At 43.9% G+C, this 22,259-nt stretch overlaps 1 protein-coding gene and 1 long non-coding RNA gene across 5 annotated transcripts in view; one reads left to right on the top strand and one right to left on the bottom strand.

The window, feature by feature from the left end:
• LOC105528787 overlaps positions 1-5,654 on the bottom strand; it is a 41,186-nt gene extending 35,532 nt beyond the window's left edge. Inside the window, exon 1 of the long non-coding RNA XR_001004409.1 lies at positions 5,513-5,654. This is a non-coding gene — a long non-coding RNA (uncharacterized LOC105528787). The remainder of the gene's footprint in view (positions 1-5,512) is intronic.
• The window catches only part of ARHGAP44 (Rho GTPase activating protein 44), a 218,882-nt gene continuing 201,497 nt past the window's right edge, over positions 4,875-22,259 (top strand). For all 4 annotated transcript variants that reach the window (XM_011965674.1, XM_011965676.1, XM_011965673.1 and 1 more), the window contains exon 1: positions 4,875-5,260. In XM_011965674.1, coding sequence (XP_011821064.1) covers positions 5,208-5,260 — 53 coding nt within the window. In that variant the 5' untranslated portion in view covers positions 4,875-5,207. The remainder of the gene's footprint in view (positions 5,261-22,259) is intronic.

Genomic DNA, 22,259 nt, shown 5'->3' with positions numbered 1-22,259 from the left:
CACCTAATAATGTATTTCTCAGAACGTATCCCTGTCGTTAAGTGACACATGAGGTTATTCTGAATTCTGTTCTGTAGACCAGCCTTGTCCAATAGAGCTTTCTATGATGATGAAAATGTTTATTTTACATTGTCTGCTACGGCAACTACTAGCCACAGGTAGTTATTGGGCACTTGAAATGGAAAACTGAAACTTTTGTTTTATTTAACCTAATTTAAAATAATATTTAAGTAACCACATGGAGCTAGTGATCCCCATGTTGGCCAGTGAATGCTTGCTGTCAGAGTAGGGGTTAAAACCATTCTAATTCGGAGGCTTCTAAAGGGAGTATCAGATTTCCACGGAAACATATCTCAGACAAATGGTACTACAACATTGCTGAAGCAAGTAAGAAGCCCATATATTGTTGGCCAAAGCAAGTGACAAGGTCAAAGGGAAGGTCAACAGGAACAGGGACGTGTAATCTTCCCATAGGTCAAAGCTAGGTATATAAGACATAGAAATTTCTTTCTTCTTTTCTCCTCTTCTTCCTCCTCTTCTTTCCCCTTCCCACCGTTCTTCCTCACCTCCCCTTCGTCTTTTGCAAATACTTTTAAATTTTATTTTAAATCTATTCTTCTAGGTGGCACAAATTAAGTTTTAGGCAATTCCATCTTCATTCCCCATCTTGGCCAAAGCTGCCTCCTCCTCCTGATCACCGTCTTTGATCCCAATAGCTTTCACATCCAGCTCTTTCAGGTACATTTGTATATCCCCACACGACACATGCAGACACCAAATCACTGCACATGGCTTGGGTGTAGGGAGCTCTGGGGCTACCACTGGCCTGTGGTATGGGTACCTTAGACATTTCATGTAGATATCTTACTGGTCCTGTGTCTTACAAGGCAGAAGATCTCTGTGAGCTTGGCCACGCCTAGCCTTCACTCCAGGAGCGGTGTACAGTTTCTCCACTGTGCTCAGATGCCCCAAAATGATATATCTGTCTCCAGTGTGCCTGCCCCCAACTTCACTGTTGACCATGGGGAGAAGCAAGACGCATGCTACTTTCTCAGAGAAACCCACCGTAGCAGTCAGCTTAGACTCAATTGTGTTACAGCAACAAACAATCCCCAAACCTCTGATTTAAAACAGCAAAGATACCTTTTTCACTCCAGCTGGAGGGCCACATCGTTGTTCCACGGCAGCCCCTAACTGGTTCATTGCCAGTATTAAGAAGAAGAGGGCAGGATCACAAAATGACTCCTAAAACGTCTGCCCTCAGAAGCAGCGTAAAAGTCACTCCTGTGCATATTCATTGTTCAAAGAAAATCACATGACCGATCTTTAACTCAACAGTAAGGTAAAATAGCATCCTTCCCATAGGCATTGGCAGTGAAATTTTTTGGACATTAATAGTATCTACACAAGCATCATCTACTTTTCTTCTCTCTTTCTCTCCTGCTTTGCAGTCCCCATCACCGTTTTCAACATCTTACAGCCTGTGGGTTCTTTATTTAGACTAAGCAGGATGATATATTCTTTATAATCTACTATTTCTGACATAGACTATTAAAGCTCCAAAGCCTGTATTCTGGAAACTCAAAACTCTGTCCTGAAGAACTCTATTCTGTCACATGTGTTTCTGAAGCTCTTGTTTCTGCACTAATATCCCTTCCCTGGGGTAGAAAGCAGAACACGCACTAGCTGCTTCCTGAGTGGAGGGAGCATTCAAAGGAAGACAGAAAAGATGTGGAGAAGCCACCAGTTAATAAAATATTATTGGACCACACTCTGTCAGGGGAGGCAGCCAAGGGGATTTCCCTTTGGAACGGAAAAATCTCGGGATTGAAGGCAGGGGCTGGCATGATATCAGAGTTGTCTACCAGAGTTCTGGAGGATTAGTGCTGACCAGTAGAACTTTCTGAGAGGATAGGAATGTTCTTTATCTGTGCTGTCCAATACAGTAGCCTTTAGCCACATGTGGCTCTTAAGCACTTCGAATGTGACTTGGGTGACTGAGGAACTAAATTCTTTTTTTATTTATTTTTATTTTTTTATGATACTTTAAGTTCTGGGGTACATGTACAGAACGTGCAGGTTTGTTACATAGGTATACAGGTGCCATGGTGGTTTGCTGCATCCATCAACGTCATCTACATTAGGTATTTCTCCTAATGCTCAACCCCCGACAGGCCCCGGTGTATGATGTTCCCCTCCCTGTGTCCACATGTTCTCTTTGTTCAACTCCCACTTATGAGTGAGAGCATGCAGTGTTTGGTTTTCTGTTCTTGTGTTAGTTTGCTGAGAATGATGGTTTACACCTTCGTCCATGTCCCTGCAAAGGACATGAACCCATCCTTTTTTATGGCTGCATAGTATTCCATCGTGTATATGTGCCACATTTTCTTTATCCAGTCTATCACTGATGGGCACTTGGGTTGGTTCCAAGTCTTTGCTATTGTGAACAGTGCCGCAATAAACATACATGTACATGTGTCTTTATAGTAGAATGATTTATAATCCTTTATAGTAGAATGATTTATAATCCTTTGGGTATATATCCAGTAATGGGATTGCTGGGTCAAATGGTATTTCTAGTTCTAGATCCTTGAGGAATCGCCACACTGTCTTCCACCACGGTTAAACTAATTTACACTCCCACCAACAGTGCAAAAGTGAGGAACTAAATTTTGAATTTTAATTAGTTTAAATTTCAACAACCGCTTGTGGTGAGGGGCTACTATATTCAACAGTGCAGTTCTAGAAGTTACCAGAGATAGTGTTGCTAAAAGTCATACAGTGACCTTAATGTCTTACTATTATTTATACACATAAAAAGCATGTTGTACTTTGCTTTTTTAAAAATCTCAAAATGGAAATAATTTCACTTAATATAGACATCATATAGACATTATAGGTACAACATAGTTGCTTAAAAGCAAATAATGGCCGGGCACGGTGGCTCAAGCCTGTAATCCCAGCACTTTGGGAGACCGAGACGGGCGGATCACGAGGTCAGGAGATCGAGACCATCCTGGCTAACACGGTGAAACCCCGTCTCTACTAAAAAATACAAAAAACTAGCCGGGCGAGGTGGCGGGCGCCTGTAGTCCCAGCTACTTGGGAGGCTGAGGCAGGAGAATGGCGTGAACCCAGGAGGCGGAGCTTGCAGTGAGCAGAGATCTGGCCACTGCACTCCAGCCTGGGCGACAGAGCAAGACTCCGTCTTAAAAAAAAAAAAAAAAAAAAAAAAGCAAATAATGCCTTCGTTTATTCACTGGCTAGAGCTGTCTGACCTAATAAGCAGAGGCTAAATTCAGAATTAATTAAAGATTTCATGTTCATTCAGCCAAGACATGCCTCAAACCATTTTTTGTTTAGCTGGCCAGCAAGATATTTAGAGCCATATTTAGGACATCTTGCAACTATAATCAACATATGCAAAATATCCCGTTTCAAAGAAGATCCTTCCTTTATAAGATTAGTAATTCTGTTGTACGAATAGGATTTTTCTCTGTTATGCTAAGTATAATCATTTTGTAGTAAATGAATATGGCAATGTACTACATGAAAATTTATATGTAATTTGATTATTGGTAATTTAACAAATAGTTCTCTTACCGGAGTTCAGGAAGCATATTTCTCTATCTAGGGATGAGGAAACAGAGGTTTGGAGAGGTTAGGCAATTTTCCTAAGGTTATATAACAGGTATGTGGAATTCTGACGCAGGAACTCCTATCTGTTTAATCCAAAGCGCCTAGCACCCAACAATACTGCTCTGACTTGATAGATAATGATAAAACCTTGATATATAATGATAAAACCTAACTGCAATCACCTATCTTTTTCTTTTTTCTTTTCTTTTCTTTTTTTTTGAGACAGAGTCTAGCTCTGTCGCTCAGGTTGGAGTGCAGTGGCACAATCTCGGCTCACTGCAACCTCTGCCTCCCGGGTTCAAGCGATTCTCCTGCCTCAGCCTCCCGAGTAGCTGGGATTACGGGAGCCCATCACCACGCCCAGCTAATTTTTGTATTTTTAGCAGAGACAGGGTTTCACTGTGTTGGCCAGGCTGGTCTCGAACTCCTGACCTCATGATCCACCCGCCTTCGTCTCCCAAACTGCTGGGATTACAAGCGTGAGCCACTGCGCCCGGCTCACCTATCTTTTTCTAAGGATAGAGAACGAAGAAGCCACAACCCCTTTCAAGGAACCAGCTGACGTCCATGGGATGCTGTGGTGCAGGACACTTGTGGGGTGCTACAGCTCATGCCCCTTGGTTTCCTGCTGGTGGAAGGGAAATGGGACTAGATACGAGATTGGCGTCTAAGCCATACAAAAAAGCTGTCTCAGACAGGTTGGGCCAGTAAGCACAATGTCACTATCTATATTGGCTTCTGGTTACCTATTGGGTTTGGTTTGGTAAAAATTAAGAATCAGACTTCTGGGATGCAAGCTATGCCGAGTTCAAAATCTGCTGTCAGCCCCTGTGTTTCAAGCGTAACCCTGAACCTCATCATTAATCAGGTGACCTTAGACCGTTTTATCAGCCACGTATCTGCTAGCATAAATCTCCCTTCTGTGAATTGAGAACACAGATGCCTCACATTCACTAAAAATACAATGAGAGACAGATGCTCACTTTCTTTATTTGCTGTTGTATTCTTGGTCCCACTTTGCCATTTTTAAAACAGGAAAACGTTTCCCTTACTTGAACGCTAAAGTGCAAAGCTGCTGTGGACGCTGCCTTCTTCCACCTCCGCACTCCACTGTCCTTGCAAACTTTGGACAGAGGAAAGGTGGGCACGGGGCGCGAAACTACAAGTCCCGGCATGCACGGCGTTCTCCGCACAGGCGCACGGGGACAGCCCGGCCAGCCGGCCAGCCAGCCTGCGGAGACTCCCGGGTCCCCGCGCCGGACTGGGACTGGGGGCAGGCAGCCCGGGCGGAGCGGGCCGGTGCCGAGGGCGGCCCCGGGCATTGCTCTGCCCCGGGCATTGCGCGGCGCGCGTGAGGGGGATGCAGCAGGAGGCGGCGCGGCGGGAGGAGGCGTAGGCGGCGGTGCCCTCGGGAGGGAGCTGCGCGCGGGCCAGACGGCTCCCGGAGGCTCCGCAGTGCCGCCGCCGCCGCCCGGGAGGCTCCGCGCGGGAGCCATGTAACCCTGCGGCGGGCTCCGGGCTGCTCCGTCCTTCCCCAGCTCCTGGGCTAGCGCGGCAGCGGGGCCACGATGAAGAAGCAGTTCAATCGCATGCGCCAGCTGGCCAACCAGACGGTGGGCAGGTAGGTCACCCGCGGGCACCGGGGCCGGTGCGCGCCCGCGAGGCTGCATCCGCCGGGGCGCGCAGGTGATGGATCCCGCCTGGCCTCCTGTCCTCCTTCCTTCCGTCCCTTCCCCTGCAGCAGCTGCCTCCAGGCGCTGCTCGCAGACGCGACCCCTCCTCCGTGAACTTCCTAGACCCCGGAGCCCTTCACACGCGCCGCCTTCTGCTCCGGGCTCCGGTTGCCAAGCGCAAAGTGTGACGCATCCTTTACCTGCGTCCCCGGCTGCCCCTTCGCTTCGTCCTCCCTGCCTTTCCCCGGGACTCCCTTCTCCCTCTGGCCGCCTATCTTCCTGGAAACAGGTGTTTGCTCAGATTGTGCTGGAGGCAGCTGAACCGCAGTCGGTCTCCGGAGATGTCTTTCCTCCCCTCCCCTGCGCCGAGTTCAGGGCTGCTCCCGGGTCCAGGGAAAGTGCTGGGCCTGGTCGGCCTGCCCCTCCCGCCGTGTTTATTTTCAGGGACTATGGCTGTACGAGATTCTGGATCACTTTCCTGGCCGGGTTTCTTAAGGCGTTTGGTTGGGGGAAAGAGTGAAGGGTGGGAGAGGAAGGAAGGTGCTGGTGGAATGGCGTTGCTGCCTGCTTGGTGTTAAGACTGATTTCAGTGGAGGGAGGGAGGCTGCAAAAACGAGGCCCAAGTCCTCGGGAAGATGAGAATCGCAGCTAGGTAGGGGAGGGGGACAGAGGCCCCACAGTCAGAAGAGTCAGGCCCGGGGAAGCTGCAAGACCCCGCCTGCTGCCATCACGGTGAAAATGGGCTACATCTGGACTCCAGGAGCGGCTCTGCAGGGTGCCAACATCTATTAAGGTTACGTAAAAATCCTGGTGGGTCTCTCCCAAGACTAGGCGTTCTTTGAGCACAGGATCGTTAGGTAGAGGGGATTTTTCCTGGAACCCGTACTCCTGGGGAGGGATTTCCGCTGCTGCTGTGGCAAAGGAATTCAGGTGTGCAGTTCTAAAGCAATCAGAAAGCAAAGAATCCAGCCTTGGGTGCAGTTCAAATGTAAGCTCAACGCATCGAGGGCTCTCCACTAGGTTTACCGAGAAACCAAATACCTTTCCGGGGTGGGAAGTGGAGCCTGAACTGGCACCTGGTAGGATGGGGGTGGGGACAGCCCTGGGGAATAGGGGACATCTGAACTCCCATCTAAGCATACTGCCCTAGTTACAGTGGGCATTTGAGGGCAGGGGATGCGGTGGCTTCTTATGCTTCCAGGGACTCCAGATGGTTTCCAAGTAACAATGTCTAAAATTGACTTGGATTCATTTTTCCTTCCCAAACACATGTGCTTTAACATGAGGGGGAATTTATGAATAGCAGAGTCAGATTAGCCCAGATTTCTGGCATGGTATTGCCACAGATATAGCCTCACGTGGACTGCCTTTTGATGTGTTGGATGCCGAGATAGTGTTTCCTGGTATTCGTTGTTTAGCAGATGACAGTCAAGCCCACCCGTCTTTAATATCTTGGCTTCTTCATCACCCTGCAGGCGGGCATTGACCATCACCTGAGACCAGCCCAGTGACCAGGAGGCCCCTGACATTAGACTTGGGTTGCTGGTTTCTCTGGGTCTTGGGGTTTCCGTGCAGTGCTAGGATCTAAATGTTCAGAATGTGTTTATGCCTCCTTCCTGGGCTTCCTGAAACACAATTCTGTTTTTTCAGGACCTGTTTCGAAATGGGGGAACTTTTTGTGCCATGGCATCATATCTTATTTTTCAGCCTCATCCGTGGGGGGAATGCAAAATGGTGAGGGGAGGTTGGATTTCAGAAAAAGTGGTCTTAGGGATTGAGAGCACGTTCTTGGAAGTCCAAGCAGCTGGTCACCAAGAGGTTCTTTCCTCTTCTTTGTTGGGACTCTGGTGGATGTTGGCATATGGATGAATTCTGCGTTTCTCCGTTGGTAGCCATTGTGTTGTGCACTGGGCCAGGTGAGGGCCAGCCTGTATGGCTTTTGATGAAATCCAGAGCAAACCTTTTAAAGCAAAAACCAGTTCGTGTGACCTTGCTGCTGAAAAGCTTCCAGCGACACCTTATTGCGCTTAGCATCTCACATCTTGCCAGGGTCCTGCAGGACCACCCTTGGTTGGCTTTTTTTCTTAACTCTTTTTTCTCCCCATTCTCATCTCTTCCACTCTTTCCACATTCATGGAGCTCTAGCCATGTGGCCTTTCTTGCCCCAAACACACTGAGCTCATATCCACCTTGAGGGTTTTGTTTTTAATGTTTTCCCTTTTTTTTTTTTTTTTTTTTTAAAACTTGGCTGAGAATGTGCTCCTTCCAAGTAGCTTTTTCTCATCATTTCAGTCTTGGTTCCAAGACCTTCAAGAGGCCCTTCCTCCCCTATTTACCTCCAGCTCATCATTTTTTCATTTCTGGACAGCACTCATCACTGATTGAAACGCTCTTATTTTTTATTTTCTTGTCTGCCTGCCTCCAGCCGAATATATTGATTGCTGTCGTATGCCTGTGTAGACAGTGCAGTGCCGTTTAGGCTACTGACTCTCAATCGATGTTTATTGCCTAGATTAAAACAGCTTACCCCAGGGTCCATGAGGGTCGGCGAGAGATGCAGCATTTCTTCTATTATGGAGAATGTTTTGGGTTGTGATCCTGTGAGTATTGGAGTAAAACAACCCGCAGTTGCTTGTTAATTTCTTAAATCAGAAGCACATAGGATTGGAATTTGGACTTTAGGCGTACAGTCATAAAGCACTTGTTTTTTATCCTGGTGTGTTTCTAAAGTTTTCCTCCTTCTGAGGGAGGACTGAGAGGACTGAAAGTCCTTCCTCACGGCTCGCCTTCCCTAAGTTGCAGGTTCTGGAGTTCTGAATATAAAACTTCAAGTCATTTTAACAATGTAGGAGTTACCCTACTTAAACATACTCTGTTGGGTTACTAGTACTTTCTCTTGAAGTGCTTACATCCAAGGCGTATTGAGGGCGTCAGCAACTATGAAAAGATTTGTTAAAACCCATTGTATTTAACTGAGAAAAGTTTCAGCCCCTCCTTGGTCTGTTTCCTTAGTCTGCACATGTTCCTTCTGCTTTGAACCTTCCCCTTTCTGTCCCTTCACTTCAGTCCGTCCTTTGGGAGACACTCCCTGGCCGCTGTGTGCCTCATGGTTAGGAGGCCAGGCTTTTTCCACAAGGACAGGTTTAGTTTGTTGCTGACTATGGCATCCTAAGCTTAATTCTCTGCACATTAATTTTCTAACTTGCAAAATGGGAGTAATAAGGATTGTACTGTGGTAATGTGGAAACTGCAGTGATAACATGAGGTACTGTGAGAAGTGGCCGGGCGCGGTGGCTCACGCCTGTAATCCCAGCACTTTGAGAGGCTGAGGCAGGCGGATCACGAGGTCAGGAGATCGAGACCATCCTGAATAACACGGTGAAACCCCGTCTCTACTAAAAATACAAAAAATTAGCTGGGCATGGTGGCGAGCGCCTGTAGTCCCAGCTACTCGGTAGGCTAAAGCAGGAGAATGGTGAACCCGGGAGGCGGAGCTTGCAGCGAGCAGAGATCTCGCCACTGCACTCCAACCTGGGTGACAGAGCAAGACTCTGTCTCAAAAAAAAAAAAAAAAAAAAAAAAGAGATACTGTGAAAAGTACCTAGCAGTGCTCAGCACTAGAAAATGCTTCATAAATAGTAGCTACAAGTATATCTGGGCAAATGTTCTGAGTGCTATTGAATTATAGGCACTATGGTATATGTACATTTATTAGATACCTACTGTGTGCCAGACACTGCTCTGGTTCAGGGAGTATTGCGGTACAGGGCAAACAAAATTCCTGTTCGCTTGGAACCTGCATTCTAGACCGAGTGCCGTGGCGCACAGCTGTAATCCCGGCACTTTGGGAGGCCAAGGAGTGTGGATCACCTGAGGTCAGGAGTTCGAGACCAGCCTGGCCAACATGGCAAAACCCTGTCTCTACTAAAAATACAAAAATTAGCTGGGCATGGTTGCAGGTGCCTGTAATCCCAGCTATTGGGGAGGCTGAGGCGGGAGAATCGCTTGAATCCCGGAGATGGAGGTTGCATTGAGCTGAGGTTGCGCCACTATGCTCCATCCTGGGTGACAGAGTGAGACTCTATCTCAAAAACAAAAACAAACAAACAAAAAAGGAACCTGTATTCTAAAAGCATGCTATGGTTATAATGGCTCACTTGTATTACAATTTTTATATTTTGTCATTTACTTTTCCCCACTAGACTTTAAACTCTTTGGAGGCAGGGACAACTGCCCTAATACTGCCCTGTGTAGAAGGTCCTCTGTCATTCTTTGGCAATGGAATGAGTAAGTGAACAATAAGATCCGTGAGCTATAGATAAGGGAGTCTTTTGAAGTAGTTCAAAGATGGGGAAAGCTCCTGATACCATGTTTCTTGAACGTTGTGATGGTGGTCAGAGGAGAAAGGAACAGCTGCACTGCTGGGCATTGGAAGGATAGAGCAAGATTTAAGGGAGAATTTGGTTCAGGCCTGATTGATGGCAGCATTTTTCTTTTTACCTTCGAGAGAGTCTAGTGGCTGCTGGAGTGAGAAGCATACCAAAAGGCATAGAGTATTTTTCTTGGAAGTGACATTTGGTTGGTGTTGGGTGGAGCAAAGCCCTGAGCTAAAATTTAGCACCCAAGAGACGTACTAAGAGAAAGAAAATGGAAGAAGTAATGGCACCTTGATTTGGTGGGGAGGACTTTTTTTTTCCAGTCTGCACAGGGGGTTCACATCCTCAGAGGGCTGTCACGAGGTTGGAGGGAGCCTGGTCCACTGAAGTGCCCAACAAATGGTTGAGGTGGTTCGTTGTCACTGAACACCCATTCAGTCTTCCAAAAATAATGTTGGCCTCCTAAGTAGAAAAGGATTCTTAGAAACGATTTCAACAGCTACTGCCCAGTGATGGCCCAAGTGAGGTTTATGCTCTTGTTTAAAATGGATGATGTTCAAAGTGTCTGGGAGTAGGTGAGGAGCGGTGCGTGTGTGGGAAGGAGAAGGCTGGTTGGGTCGGGTTGAAGTGTGTGGATTTAGAGGCTATGAGTTGGGGAGTGAAGACAAAGTTTTGTCCCTGGAGCCCTGTTTTCTATTCCTTGACTGCTTCGCGTACATTGCAAAGCAGGCTTGGTTTCCGATGCACAGCTTTGCAAGTATCGTTGCTGCTGTGTAGCTCTTGGAATTCAGCTGCAGAGGCCCAGGCATTAGCCAGTGGTGGGGAGCCTGGGAGCTGGATGCTGAGGCCGCAGCAGCCTCCAGGAGCACTGGTGCTGCAGACATTTTTGTTTGGGCCAAAGCTGCCAAAGTCAGTGAGGATCTTTTCCTTGAAGGTTTATCTGAGACACTGCCCTGCCTTGTAGTAGCCCTTCTGAGAGCCATGACCCAATGAATAGGACATTAGAGGAAAATCAGAACCAATTCCAAATTTGGCTTTGGACTGCTTTGTTCCTTCCCTTCTATTTCCCTTACAGTGGGTTAGACCTGCCAGACCAACACAGGTCCTGCCATGGGCTTCCTGTTAGCCCAGCAGGGCTGGGCAGACCCCAACCTGTCCCCCAAGGAGCGCTGCTGCGCACATTGGGTCTCAGAGCAAAGTTTTTCATTAGAGTTTTATGGAAGCCCAGGCCTTACTGCCTGTTGTGCTGTATATATGTGAAAGATAACAGAGTGTACTAACCCACTGATTACTGGGCTAGCAAATCTGGAGAGAATATGCTTTGCTCTTATCTTCTAAGATCCTTACTGTGTGGGTCTGCTGGGTTTCACCTTCTGCTGAGCTGCTCTCAGCAGTCAGCCTGAAGCTGCCTAGATTTCCTGCAGAATTCCGTTATCCCAGACCTGCAAGTCATTGTGAGGAAGCCATGCTCTTAAATAGCAATTAATCATATTCCTTTCCATTTTGTCTCCATCAAAGAAACTTATCAGTGATTTTTTTTTTAATGATGGGCAATAAGGACCATTTTTTTTTTTCCTCTAGAGAAAGCGAATCAGTAGCCATACGAATATGCTGGTAATTTATAGTCATTCCTTTTAGAGGGGATTAGTAAGTATCCCTTTTATTAGTAATCAAGAGCAGATTATTTCAGATGCTATTTGATAAAGACAGCAAATACAATTATGCTTCAGCTCTGTGTGGATGTAGTTGTAGATCAGGCAGGAGGTTGTGGGGGAGAGTCAGAGAGTCAGGCCTCTTCCTTGGGGCGTGGGGCACCCTATTGAGCCGGCACCTGGAACTCCACCGCCTTTGGGAAGCTTGTGGCTGTCTAGCAATTTCAAATTCCTTTTTCTGTCCAGGAAGCAGATGTTTTGCTTTCATTTTCCAACTTTAGAGCTTATTTTTAGAATAAATGTTTATTTTCCCACAGAATTCAATTTACTTTTTTTAACCTTCATTTTGGTTATATAAGTAATATTTGTTTATGGTAGAAAAATCGTAAACTTATGGATGGGCTAAAAGGAAAAAAAAAATCACCTATAATCTCATTACCCAGAGACCATAGTTAATATTTTGGATATAGTCTTTCAGTTTTTGAGAAGTATATATATATATTCTTTAAAAAGTGTAGAGACCATACTCTGTATACTGTTTTGTAACCTGTTTTTTTCCCTTCATATTACATCTTGGATATGATCCCATGTCAATAAACTGTTAATCCCCAGTGTAATTTTTCAAGGCTATATAATATTCCACTGTAGTTAACTCATTTTCTTTTGCCATTCACTTAGCAAATATTTCTCATGAATTTAGCTTCTTAGGATGAAGTCTTAGAAATGTAATTGCTCGGTCAAAGAATATGTGAATTTTTAAGACTGTGAATGTGTATATTATACACACACACACACACACACACACACACACACTACTTTCACTGCAGCCTTGAACTCCTCTGCTCAAGCCATCCTCCATCCTCAGGCTCCCCAAGTGCTGGGATTACAGGTGTGCAACACCCTACCTGGCTCCACCTCTTTTATTTTCTAGTGAGGCTGAATTTTCTTTTTTTTTTGAGACGAAGTCTCACTCTGTCACCCAGGCTGGAGTGCAGTGGCATGATCTTGGCTCACTGCAAGCTCTGCCTCCCGGTCCTGCCTCAGCCTCCCGAGTAGCTGGGACTACAGGTGCCTGCCACCACACCTGGCTAATTTTTATTATTATTATTATTTTTTATTTTTAGTGGAGACAGGGTTTCCCCATGTTAGCCAGGATGGTCTCTATCTCCTGACCTCGTGATCTACCCGCCTCAACCTCCCAAAGTGCTGGGATTACAGGCGTGAGCCAGCGCGCCTGGCCTTGAGGCTGAACATTTTTAAAGTTCTCTTGACATTAGTTGCCTTTTCTAAATTGCCTGCATTTGTCTTTGCCCGATTTTTCTAAAGTCATGTTCACAATTGTTTTCTTATTGATGTTAAGGTAATTTTTAATATATTAAGCATATATATGCTTTGTCACACACATCTCCCTACTGTTTTAAAAATTTTTGTTGTATGTCTTTCTTTTTTTGGCCATATATAAATTTAACATTTTGTGATCTTAAGTCTATCTATTTGTGGTCTGTTCTTCAATGTTATGTTTGGGGATACTTTGCCAAGACGCAGATTATATAAATATGCGTACATTTTTATTACTATTTATAATAATTTCATTTTACCTTCAGATCTCTAATATGTCAGTCATTGATTTTGATGTATGACATGGCTTAGGTATAATACTTAGGCTTTTTAAAATTGATTATCCCGCTATTGAATAGTGTAATTCATACCTACCGTATTGAAATATCATCATCATTATGTACTAAAACATTTCATCTACTTTTATCTTTTTCTAGGATTTCTAGTTTGTTTTCTTGTCTGTTGGTTCTGGTAGGAATTTAAGACAGACTCAGCTACCCAGATAAGCAGTGGTGGGTTAATCCTTATCATGAGACCCCATCCATTGGGTGGGAGTGGAGTCAGGCTGAACTCCTCAGCTCAGCTTCAACCCGGGCTGCCCCTGGGTCTTCAGAGCTCAACAGCCTTTGCCTAAGGATCTTGCTGTGTCTTAACCACAGTTAACCTCCAAATTGCTCCGTTATGAAAGAAAGTTGATCAGTTTTCTTGACTGTGCTCATTTGTTTATTGTCTCTCAGTATTACTTTTTAAAAGTATATATTAAGATGGAGAAAAATGGACATTTTTACAATATTGAGTATAATGAGAATTCTTCTCATCTGGGAATAGGGCATGTATATTCCAATCTATTTATAATCCTATGAAGTAGTTTTTGTCTGTTTCGCTCCTATACAATTTTGCTTTTACTTATAGGTAATTTGTCAGTGTTGTTACTGTAGCTGCAGTGATTTGAATCTTTTCTTAAATTATATATTTTTTCTTACTCTTTATTGCTGCAATATAGCAATGTTGTTGATTTTTATGTAATTATCTTAACAACTGCCTTCATGAATTATCTCATTACTTTTAAATACTTTTTTAAAAAAAATTAAGTCTGTGGGATTTTCTAGGTAGACAATCGTATCTTCTGCAAATAATAATTTTATATTTTACTCTCTAGTGTTTATACTTATTTTATTTTCTCATCTAATTGTGTTGCCTAGGACTTACAGAACAGTGTTAAAATATTGTGGCAATATGTGGGCATTCATGTCTTATTAACCTCAATTAAAATACATGATGATTGGTTTGAGATGTTTTGTTTTTTAATTATGTTACATATTGCATAATTTTATTATTTTATTTTGAGTTTTTTTTGACATCAAACTTAAATTTGATTTATCATGGCCTTTGCAGATAATCACAATGTGTTTTTTTTCTTGGATTTTAATATCACTCAATAATTTATTCCATATGTATTTACTGGGCACTCTTATGTTCCAGGCATCATTGATACATCAATGATAGAGTCAGTACCCATGAGGAGCTTGTGCTTTGGGTGCTTGAACCTTAGTAGATTTTCTGATATTGAGCTCTCCTTGCCTTCCTGCAATTAATCTTGACGGTGGTGCGTTCCTGTTTTTCTGTACTGCTTGATTTAATTTATTATTTAGGATGTTGGCATTCAGCATTCATAAATGAAAGCGTTTGATTTTTTCCCCCCATATGTGTCATGTTTTGTTAATTGTGTAAAATGAGTTGTTCAGTGTTCTTTTTGTTCCTATAGAATGGTAAGATGGAGAAGTACTCGTTCTTTGAAGATAAAAACAACTTTCCAAGGGTGTTTTCTAGATGTCATTCTTTGACAGTTTTCCAGATTTCTTGAATGGTTATTGGACTGTTCATGTTGTCTGTCTTTTGTTGGATCAGTTTGAATAACATATTTGATAGAAAAGCATTCATTATGTTATGATTTTAAAATTTAATAGAATCTTTTTGAGTATATCGTCGTATTTCCATTGTCGTTCCTAATTTACAATTCTCTTTTTCCCTTTGACAAGTTTTGCCCCTGAGGAAGTTCTCTCCCTACCCAGGTCAGCTCTTCGGTTTAGGCTCTTCTCATTTAGATTTCTTTCTCATTAGCTTTTGATCGGCATACATGTTTTCTAGTAAATTCTGCTTTTTTTAGATTCTTTCCTCCTGATTTCCCTGGGTTTACTTTGTTCTTTTCCTGGTCTTCAGTCTTCCATGTGGTATTAGGATAGATTAGGCTCTGCTATGATAACACATGAGCTCTGGAATTTCAGGGACTTAACATAGCAAAAGCTTCCTTTAAGCTCATGTGAATGTGATGTAAGTCAGGAGGACTCCCATGGACAGCTCTCCTCCTCTGTGTGTGATTCTGGAATCTAGTCTATCCATCTTCCCCTCCACCTCAAAATCTCAGTGTGTGGTTTTCGGTAAGTGCTAAAGGTAAAAGAGAATATAGAAATGATATACTGGCTCTTAGATGCCTGGGCCTGGAATTCACAAACGTCACTTATGTTCACTTTTCATGGGCCCTCGCTAGTACCCAGGATGTGACTGGAGACAGGAAGCCTTCACCCCTGTTGAATCTCCAGCAGTCTTCTTTCTCTGTACTTCCACTGTGCATAACTGTCTTTTGAATCTGCAGTCCTCTCTGCCCTGTCCTACCCTCCGATGTTCAGGTATGCTCACTGCAAACTCCGCCTCCCGGGTTCAAGCGATTCTCCTGCCTCAGCCTCCCGAGTAGCTGAGATTACAGGCACCTGCCACCATACCAGGCTAATTTTTGTATTTTTAGTAGAGACAGGGTTTCACCATATTGGCCAGGCTGGTCTTGAACTCCTGACCTCAGGAGATCCACCCACCTCAGCCTCCCAAAGTGCTGGGATTACAGGTGTAAGCCACCGCGCCCAGCCCGAGAAAATTAATTTTTTATTTTGAGCCCTATCTACAACAGGGAGAGGAATAATGAAGAGAACAGAAATTATCCTACCGTACTGGAATGACACCCACTTTATGGGGTTCTTGTCAAGGTTAAATAAGATTATAAATATAACATCCTTAGAATAACCCCTGGTTGTAATAAATAAATGACAGTCAATAAATGACAATAAATGACAGTCAATAAATGACACTCAATAAATGACAGTTACTACCAGTATTCCTTGCTCTGCGGAAAGTGTCTTTGACATGAAGCATTTATTTTGTTACATTTGTATTCCTCATTACCTGAAAATTACAACTTGAAATTGATACCCATTTGTCGTCTTTTCCCAAATCAAACCCAGTTTTTCTGTATGTAGCCAAGAGCATGCCTGAAGGCAGTACCTTGAGGTATCAGTAATTGTAATGGTTTCACTCACTGAATCTCCACTGTGACTAATAATTATTGTATCACTCAATTTAAGTCTAGCTTAAGCTGCTGTAACAAAAGCCCCCAAATCTCAGCTGCTTACAGCACTGGCCAGTGGAGGGTTAGAGGCAGCTCTTCTGAGACCCAGGCTGCTGTGGGCTCAGTTCCACACATGGGGCAGTGATGGCAGAGGCAGTAAATAAGGATGTGATAAGTTATATCCTGGCTGTGAATATTTCTTCTGGAAGTGACACCTGCCACTTCTACTCTCAAAGTAGAAGGCAATCCTGATACCGGCCAAAAGAAATAGAGCCACAGAAGCCACATCTGTGTCATCTGTTTTCAGGAACTAGGTTATGCAGTTTATAAGCGTTATTTTAATTCACTCATTGCAACATCTCTGTGAATGGGACTATTTACAGCTCCATTTCACAGATGGGGAAATAGAGGCTAAAAGTGGCAGAGCCAGATTTGAACCAGGGCCTAAGTAGGTCAGTCGTAGGCAAATGCCTGTCCTGCTCCTCTCTCCCTAATCTTGTTATTTCTGCTGCCTCAGAGTCCCTCAAAGTTACTTCAGTTTAGGTGGTTTTAGAAATGCTAATTAACTGCTCATGACTTGAATAAAAGTAAAAATGTCACATTCATTTAAGATAATTGAGTGTCTTGTATATACCCTTAATCACCAGGAGCATCAAGTGAAATTTCTGCCAATAGAAGATTCTTTCACTTTGTTTTTTATTGCAATTTCAGCAGAAAAGGTAAGAGAAAGTTCTTTGTAGCTCTATGCTGAGAGACAGCTGTTTATCTGCAAAAGCCCCTACAGACTCCCATGTAACACGTTAACCAAACAAGGACCTGAAAACATACAATCTAAGAAAGGAATGTGAAAAGTGGACAGAGCTTTTAGCACTAGGAATCTCGTGCACACTGTTGCCTTTGCAGATGTGTGTGCACACTGGCTTGGTGTTCATAGATGCCGTTTAAGGGTGTCCTCTGACGGACACTTGTGCAGTATGGCACAGGCCTTCCTGTTTTATCCTCCCTCTTAAGAGTAGGTTCCCCTAAGAGTAGGTACTCTTAAGAATCCCTCTTAAGAGTAGGTTCTTGGCCGGGCGTGGTGGCTCAAGCCTGTAATCCCAGCACTTTGGGAGGCCGAGACGGGCGGATCACGAGGTCAGGAGATCGAGACCATCCTGGCTAACACGGTGAAACCACGTCTCTACTAAAAAATACAAAAAACTAGCCGGGCGAGGTGGCGGGCGCTTGTAGTTCCAGCTACTTGGGAGGCTGAGGCAGGAGAATGGCGTAAACCCGGGAGGCGGAGCTTGCAGTGAGCTGAGATCCGGCCACTGCACTCCAGCCTGGGCGACAGAGCGAGACTCCGTCTCAAAAAAAAAAAAAAAAAAGAAAAAAAGGTTCTGGTGTCTCCCCCATTTTCTATACAAGTCTCAAAGCAGATGAGTGCCTTGTTGCTGTTGGTTGCCTAGTTGGTGAGGGAAGTGGTTTGAGATTTGCTTCCAGAAATGCTGGCTCTGACATTGATATTTTTCATCACTGTACTTTAATGACTGCAGTAGGGAAGGAAGCATAAAAAATTAAATACCTAACATTAATGGAATGATTAAGTAAATTCTGGTACATTTACACAATTGTAACTATTAGTGTTTTTATGACATTCAGAAAACGTCTAAGGGCTGAGAGACATGTTTACGATAAGGAAAGAGGATATATGAGTGCATACAGGGTTAAGATTGTACAGTATTTTAAAAAATGCATAGAAAAGTCTGGAAGGAAATCAGGAAAGACTAGAAGATTAAACATAAAATGTTATCTCTGGGCAGGATTATGAGTGATTTGATTTTTGCTGCTTATGCTTTTCTTTAACTTCCAAATTTCTTAAAATAAATGTGTATTTTATTGAAGAGAGAGGAAAAAAAAAAAAAAAGCTTCCAGGACTCAAAGTAGACAACTGTAGTCAGAATTTCTTAGAATGGTATTTAATTTTAAATTTGGGGCCCTGAAATGTCTAAGTACAAATATGTTTCAAGTTGCCTCGGCTCCTGGTTTTAAATGTGAGAAACCTCTTATCTTTAATGTTCTGGAAGGAACATCATGTGAGATCTCATTTTCTAGGATAAAATAGTCTGCCATTGGAAAATGATATGCTAATAGCCTTTTGGGTCATTGCTACTAATTTTAAAGACATAACATCTCGAGACTTGGTCTGCATGACACATAGCTGAAATTTGCTGGTTCCCCCATAATCGGTTAGGGTTCTCTGGGTGCAGCAGCAGAAATAGGCTCGAGCTAATTTTAGCAAAAAAGGAGTTTTGGGAAGGGTGGGGTCAGTTAAAAAATCAAAGGGAAGAGCTGGACAGTACGGCCTGGGAGTGACCACAGAGTGTCCCTGCTGCAGGGCGAAGGACAGCCTCGTCAGAGGCCACTGGCAAAGGGGTTGCTTCAAAATTCTTTTCTGTCATTGGGTCACTCAGGTGATTCACGTATGACAGTCTAGTTGTTTAAGTCCGATCTTCACTTGGAAGCAGTGGGAGAATAGGAATTCTTTTGATTGACAGTCTGCCATGACAGCAGTGAGGAGAGGCAGAGTGCAAAAGGAAAATCAGACTCTTGGCCCGAGGACAGGAAAGGGACGGTGCTGTTTAACATACCCAGTTGTTGACCAGGCCCTTTAATCAGTGACATCAAAGATTCCACCTTGATCAATTTGCCAGGGTTCTACTTACTGATTTAGTATGTTTCCTGGCATTGAAAGTAGTCCATTCTTTTTTCTTTTCTTTTTTTTTTTTGATGCGAGGTTTCCCTGTGTCGCCCAGGCTGGAGTGCAGTGATGTGAACTCCATCCACTGCAACCTCCGCCTCCTAGGTTCGAGTGATTCTTGTGCCTCAGCCTCCCGAATAACTGGGACTACTGGCATGTGCCACCATGCCTGGCTAATTTTTTTTTTTTGAGGCGGCGTCTAGCTCTGTCACCCAGGCTGAAGTGCAGTGGCACGATCTCGGCTCACTGCAACCTCCACCTCCCGGGTTCAAGTATTTCTTCTGCCTCAGCCACCTGAGTAGCTGGGATTACAGGCGACTGCCACCATGCCCAGCTAAGTTTTGTATTTTTAGTAGAGATGGGGTTTCATTGTATTGACCAGGCTGGTCTCGAACTCCTGACCTCAGGTGATCTGCCTGCCTTGGCCTCCCAAAGTGCTGGGATTACAAGCGTGAGCCACCACGCCCGGCCAAGTTTTGTATTTTTAGTAGAGATGGGGTTTCACTATGTTGGCCAGGCTGGTCTTGAACTCTTGACGTCAAGCGATCTACCTGCCTCTGCCTCCCTGAGTGCCGGAATTACAGGCATAAGCCACTGTGCCCGGCCCCCAAAGAAGTCCATTTTTATTTCCTACCTAAATTATATTTTATCTATTTCTCCTTTTTAATTTATTTAAATTTTATTTTAGAGACAGTGTCTCACTCTGTTGCCCAGGCTGGAGTGCAGTGGCGTGGGTCATAACTCACTGTATCCTCAACTTCCTGGGCTCAAATGATCCTCCCATCTAGGCCTCTTGCTTTTTAAATTTCTGTATCTTAATTATAGTCTGCTTCTCTAGCCTTGACTTTTACAGGGCCTCCTTTCCTTGTGCTCTTGCCCTGAATCTTCTCTTCCTCTGACTTCCCGCAACACAGCCCAGACCATATTTTTGAATACATGAACTGAAGAATGCAATTTTCCTTCTTTTTCAGGTTTCATTCTGTGGGGAAAAAAATCCTAGCATTGTTGGAAATACTGCATACTATAAATTTATCTTAGAAATTTACAAGCTATATTTGTATTTGAGGTTCTAAGAAGTTCTGCAGTTAAGAAAACTCGTGATCATTTGTATCTCTTGGATTGCTTTCGGTGATAACAACAGATGTCATAATTTAGAGTCGCTTAAACAATGAGGGAACTTTTATTCTGGGATGATAGGGCATCCAAAGGTAGGAAGAGTCCGGGTGCCTTGTCAGTAGGTCAGATGCTATCTTTCTCTCCATTTTTCTTTGCTTAGCCTTCGTCTGTGTCTTGGCCTGTTTCACTGTCAAAATACAGGTGTTTGCTGCAATTAGGTTATTTGCTTCCATGTTCACAAACCAAAGAGGGGACAAAGAAGCAGCCCAAGTGGTCCTGATCGTGGAATAAGCGCGCTTCCCTCTAGTCTAGGCCAATTTATTTCACACGTTTACTGTTGACCATTAACACATGCTGGAGGGAGGGGTTGCAGAGGTCTGATGGCACCCATGCTTCTGTCTTTGAAGCCAGAAAGTACTATTATAATGACTGGCTAAGATCCATCAAGACCCCATCTGAAGTTGGACGTGGGGATAGCCTTACCTAAGTTGGGAGACCTTCGTGGCGAAGGGATGGATACCTGGACAAATCAGAGTTTTCATGGGAAGAAAGGAGGAAGAAAGCATTCAGCTAAACAGCCAACACTATCCACTGTGACTTGGTTTAAGCCAGCATTTTGAGCGTGAATACTGTTTCTCATGGGATACCCATTCTTCAAACTAGAGTTTGTAGGATGTGTCATGGAGATTGTGCTTCAGTGAAGTTCAAGTATTCCCCCTTAGCATTCAACACTTTGACCTTTGATCAAACCGTTGCCTCTCCTTTCCATTTGTCAAAACTGTTCTTTCAGATTCGAGAGCGCTGGTTCACACTGAGGTATAAAACTTGGTATATTGTATTCTAGTTATACTTCTGCACACATCTGTCTCTGGTACTAATCTATAAATCCCCGGCACCGTGTCTGGAATGTAGACGTAGAAGAGACTCAAGAACTGCTTGTCAAATTCATTCTCAGAGTGCAATTCAGACATCCCCCCCCTTCCTAGCCTCTTCCTTCATTCTTGAATGGGAATCTGGTGTCCACTATATCTGTTATGTTCTAAGTTCTCTGCTAGAAGTATGAGGGTGGTTAGAAAGCAATTAAATACGCCACTAAAATAGAGGTGGTATCTTTGATGGTAGATGAGGTGTTCATGGCATAATGAGAGTATAATTGAGTTTGGCTGTAGTAGGGGGTTGGAAGAGGGTCCTAGAACTGAGACCTGAAGGGGGAAGCGTTGTTTCTTTCTTGGTGCTTCCACAGCACTCCGCTCATTTTCTTATACCACTTATTTTTTTCCTGCCTTGATTTTTAGTTGCTGTCAGTTCTGTTTTCCTTACTCAACTAGAAGCTGTATGTCTTTGCCGGGATTGGGGTTTCCTCATCTCTGTGTCCTGACTGGTGTCCACAGTGCTTTGCAAATAGCATAAGCAGGTCTTTATCAAGAGCGTGAAGAAGACACTGTATGTGCTCTTCTAAAAAGTGTCACAGATGGATATTTTTATGGCCCCCAAATTGAGGTTTTTCCATGCTAAATATGTGTCTGTTGGCTTATAGTCATGCCTCCATAATCTCCAAGATTTTTCTGTACTAACAAGAATCTGACTTTGGTGTGAGAATTATTAGTAGTTCCTAGTGCATTGTCTTTATCTCCAAAGCATTCTCAAGCCATACCTATGAATTGCGTAGTCATATATGCTAAGAGAGGTGTATAAGACATGGCAGCTTATTGAGTACAGGTGTCCTTCATTAAACAGATATTTATTGACCACTTAACTGTCACAGCTTGGGTCTCTGCAAAGCGAATACTGAGAATAGCATGCAGCATGTTTACTAGGGGTTGCTCTTAGCATCAGTATCTGTGGAAGGCAGTGAAAAGAAGCAGGACTAGGAAGAGGGAGTTGAGCTGTGATGCAGTCTTCACAAAGGCTTCAGCTGGTTCCATGTTAGGGGTAAGTTCAGAGCTATCCTGAGTTGGGAAGAAGGAAACAGCCTTTTAACCTCTTTATTGATTAGTCATTGCACGTGGCCTTCCTTTGAAAGGTGGCGTGACCTTCAGCAGGTGCTGTGGCAAAGGGCAGATGACCAAGGGTGGCCATCTGACAGCATTTCTACCTAGCAGTGGGGAATAAGTCCCGTATTCCTGATGGGAAATCTGGTGTACACTACATCTGCTGTGTTCTAAGTCCTCTGCTAGAAGTATGAGGGTAGTTAGAAAGCAATTAAATAAGCCTTTAAAATAGAGGTGGTATCTTTGATGGTAAATGAGGTGTTCATGGCATGATGAGAATATAATTGTGTTTGGCTGTCGTGGGGCTTGGAAGAAAGTCCTAGAAGTGAGACCTGAA

Source organism: Mandrillus leucophaeus, unplaced genomic scaffold (genome assembly GCF_000951045.1).
Source record: "Mandrillus leucophaeus isolate KB7577 unplaced genomic scaffold, Mleu.le_1.0 Scaffold732, whole genome shotgun sequence".
In the NCBI taxonomy this organism is placed as follows: Eukaryota; Metazoa; Chordata; class Mammalia; order Primates; family Cercopithecidae; genus Mandrillus; species Mandrillus leucophaeus.
This window is presented reverse-complemented; position numbering and strand designations above follow the sequence as displayed.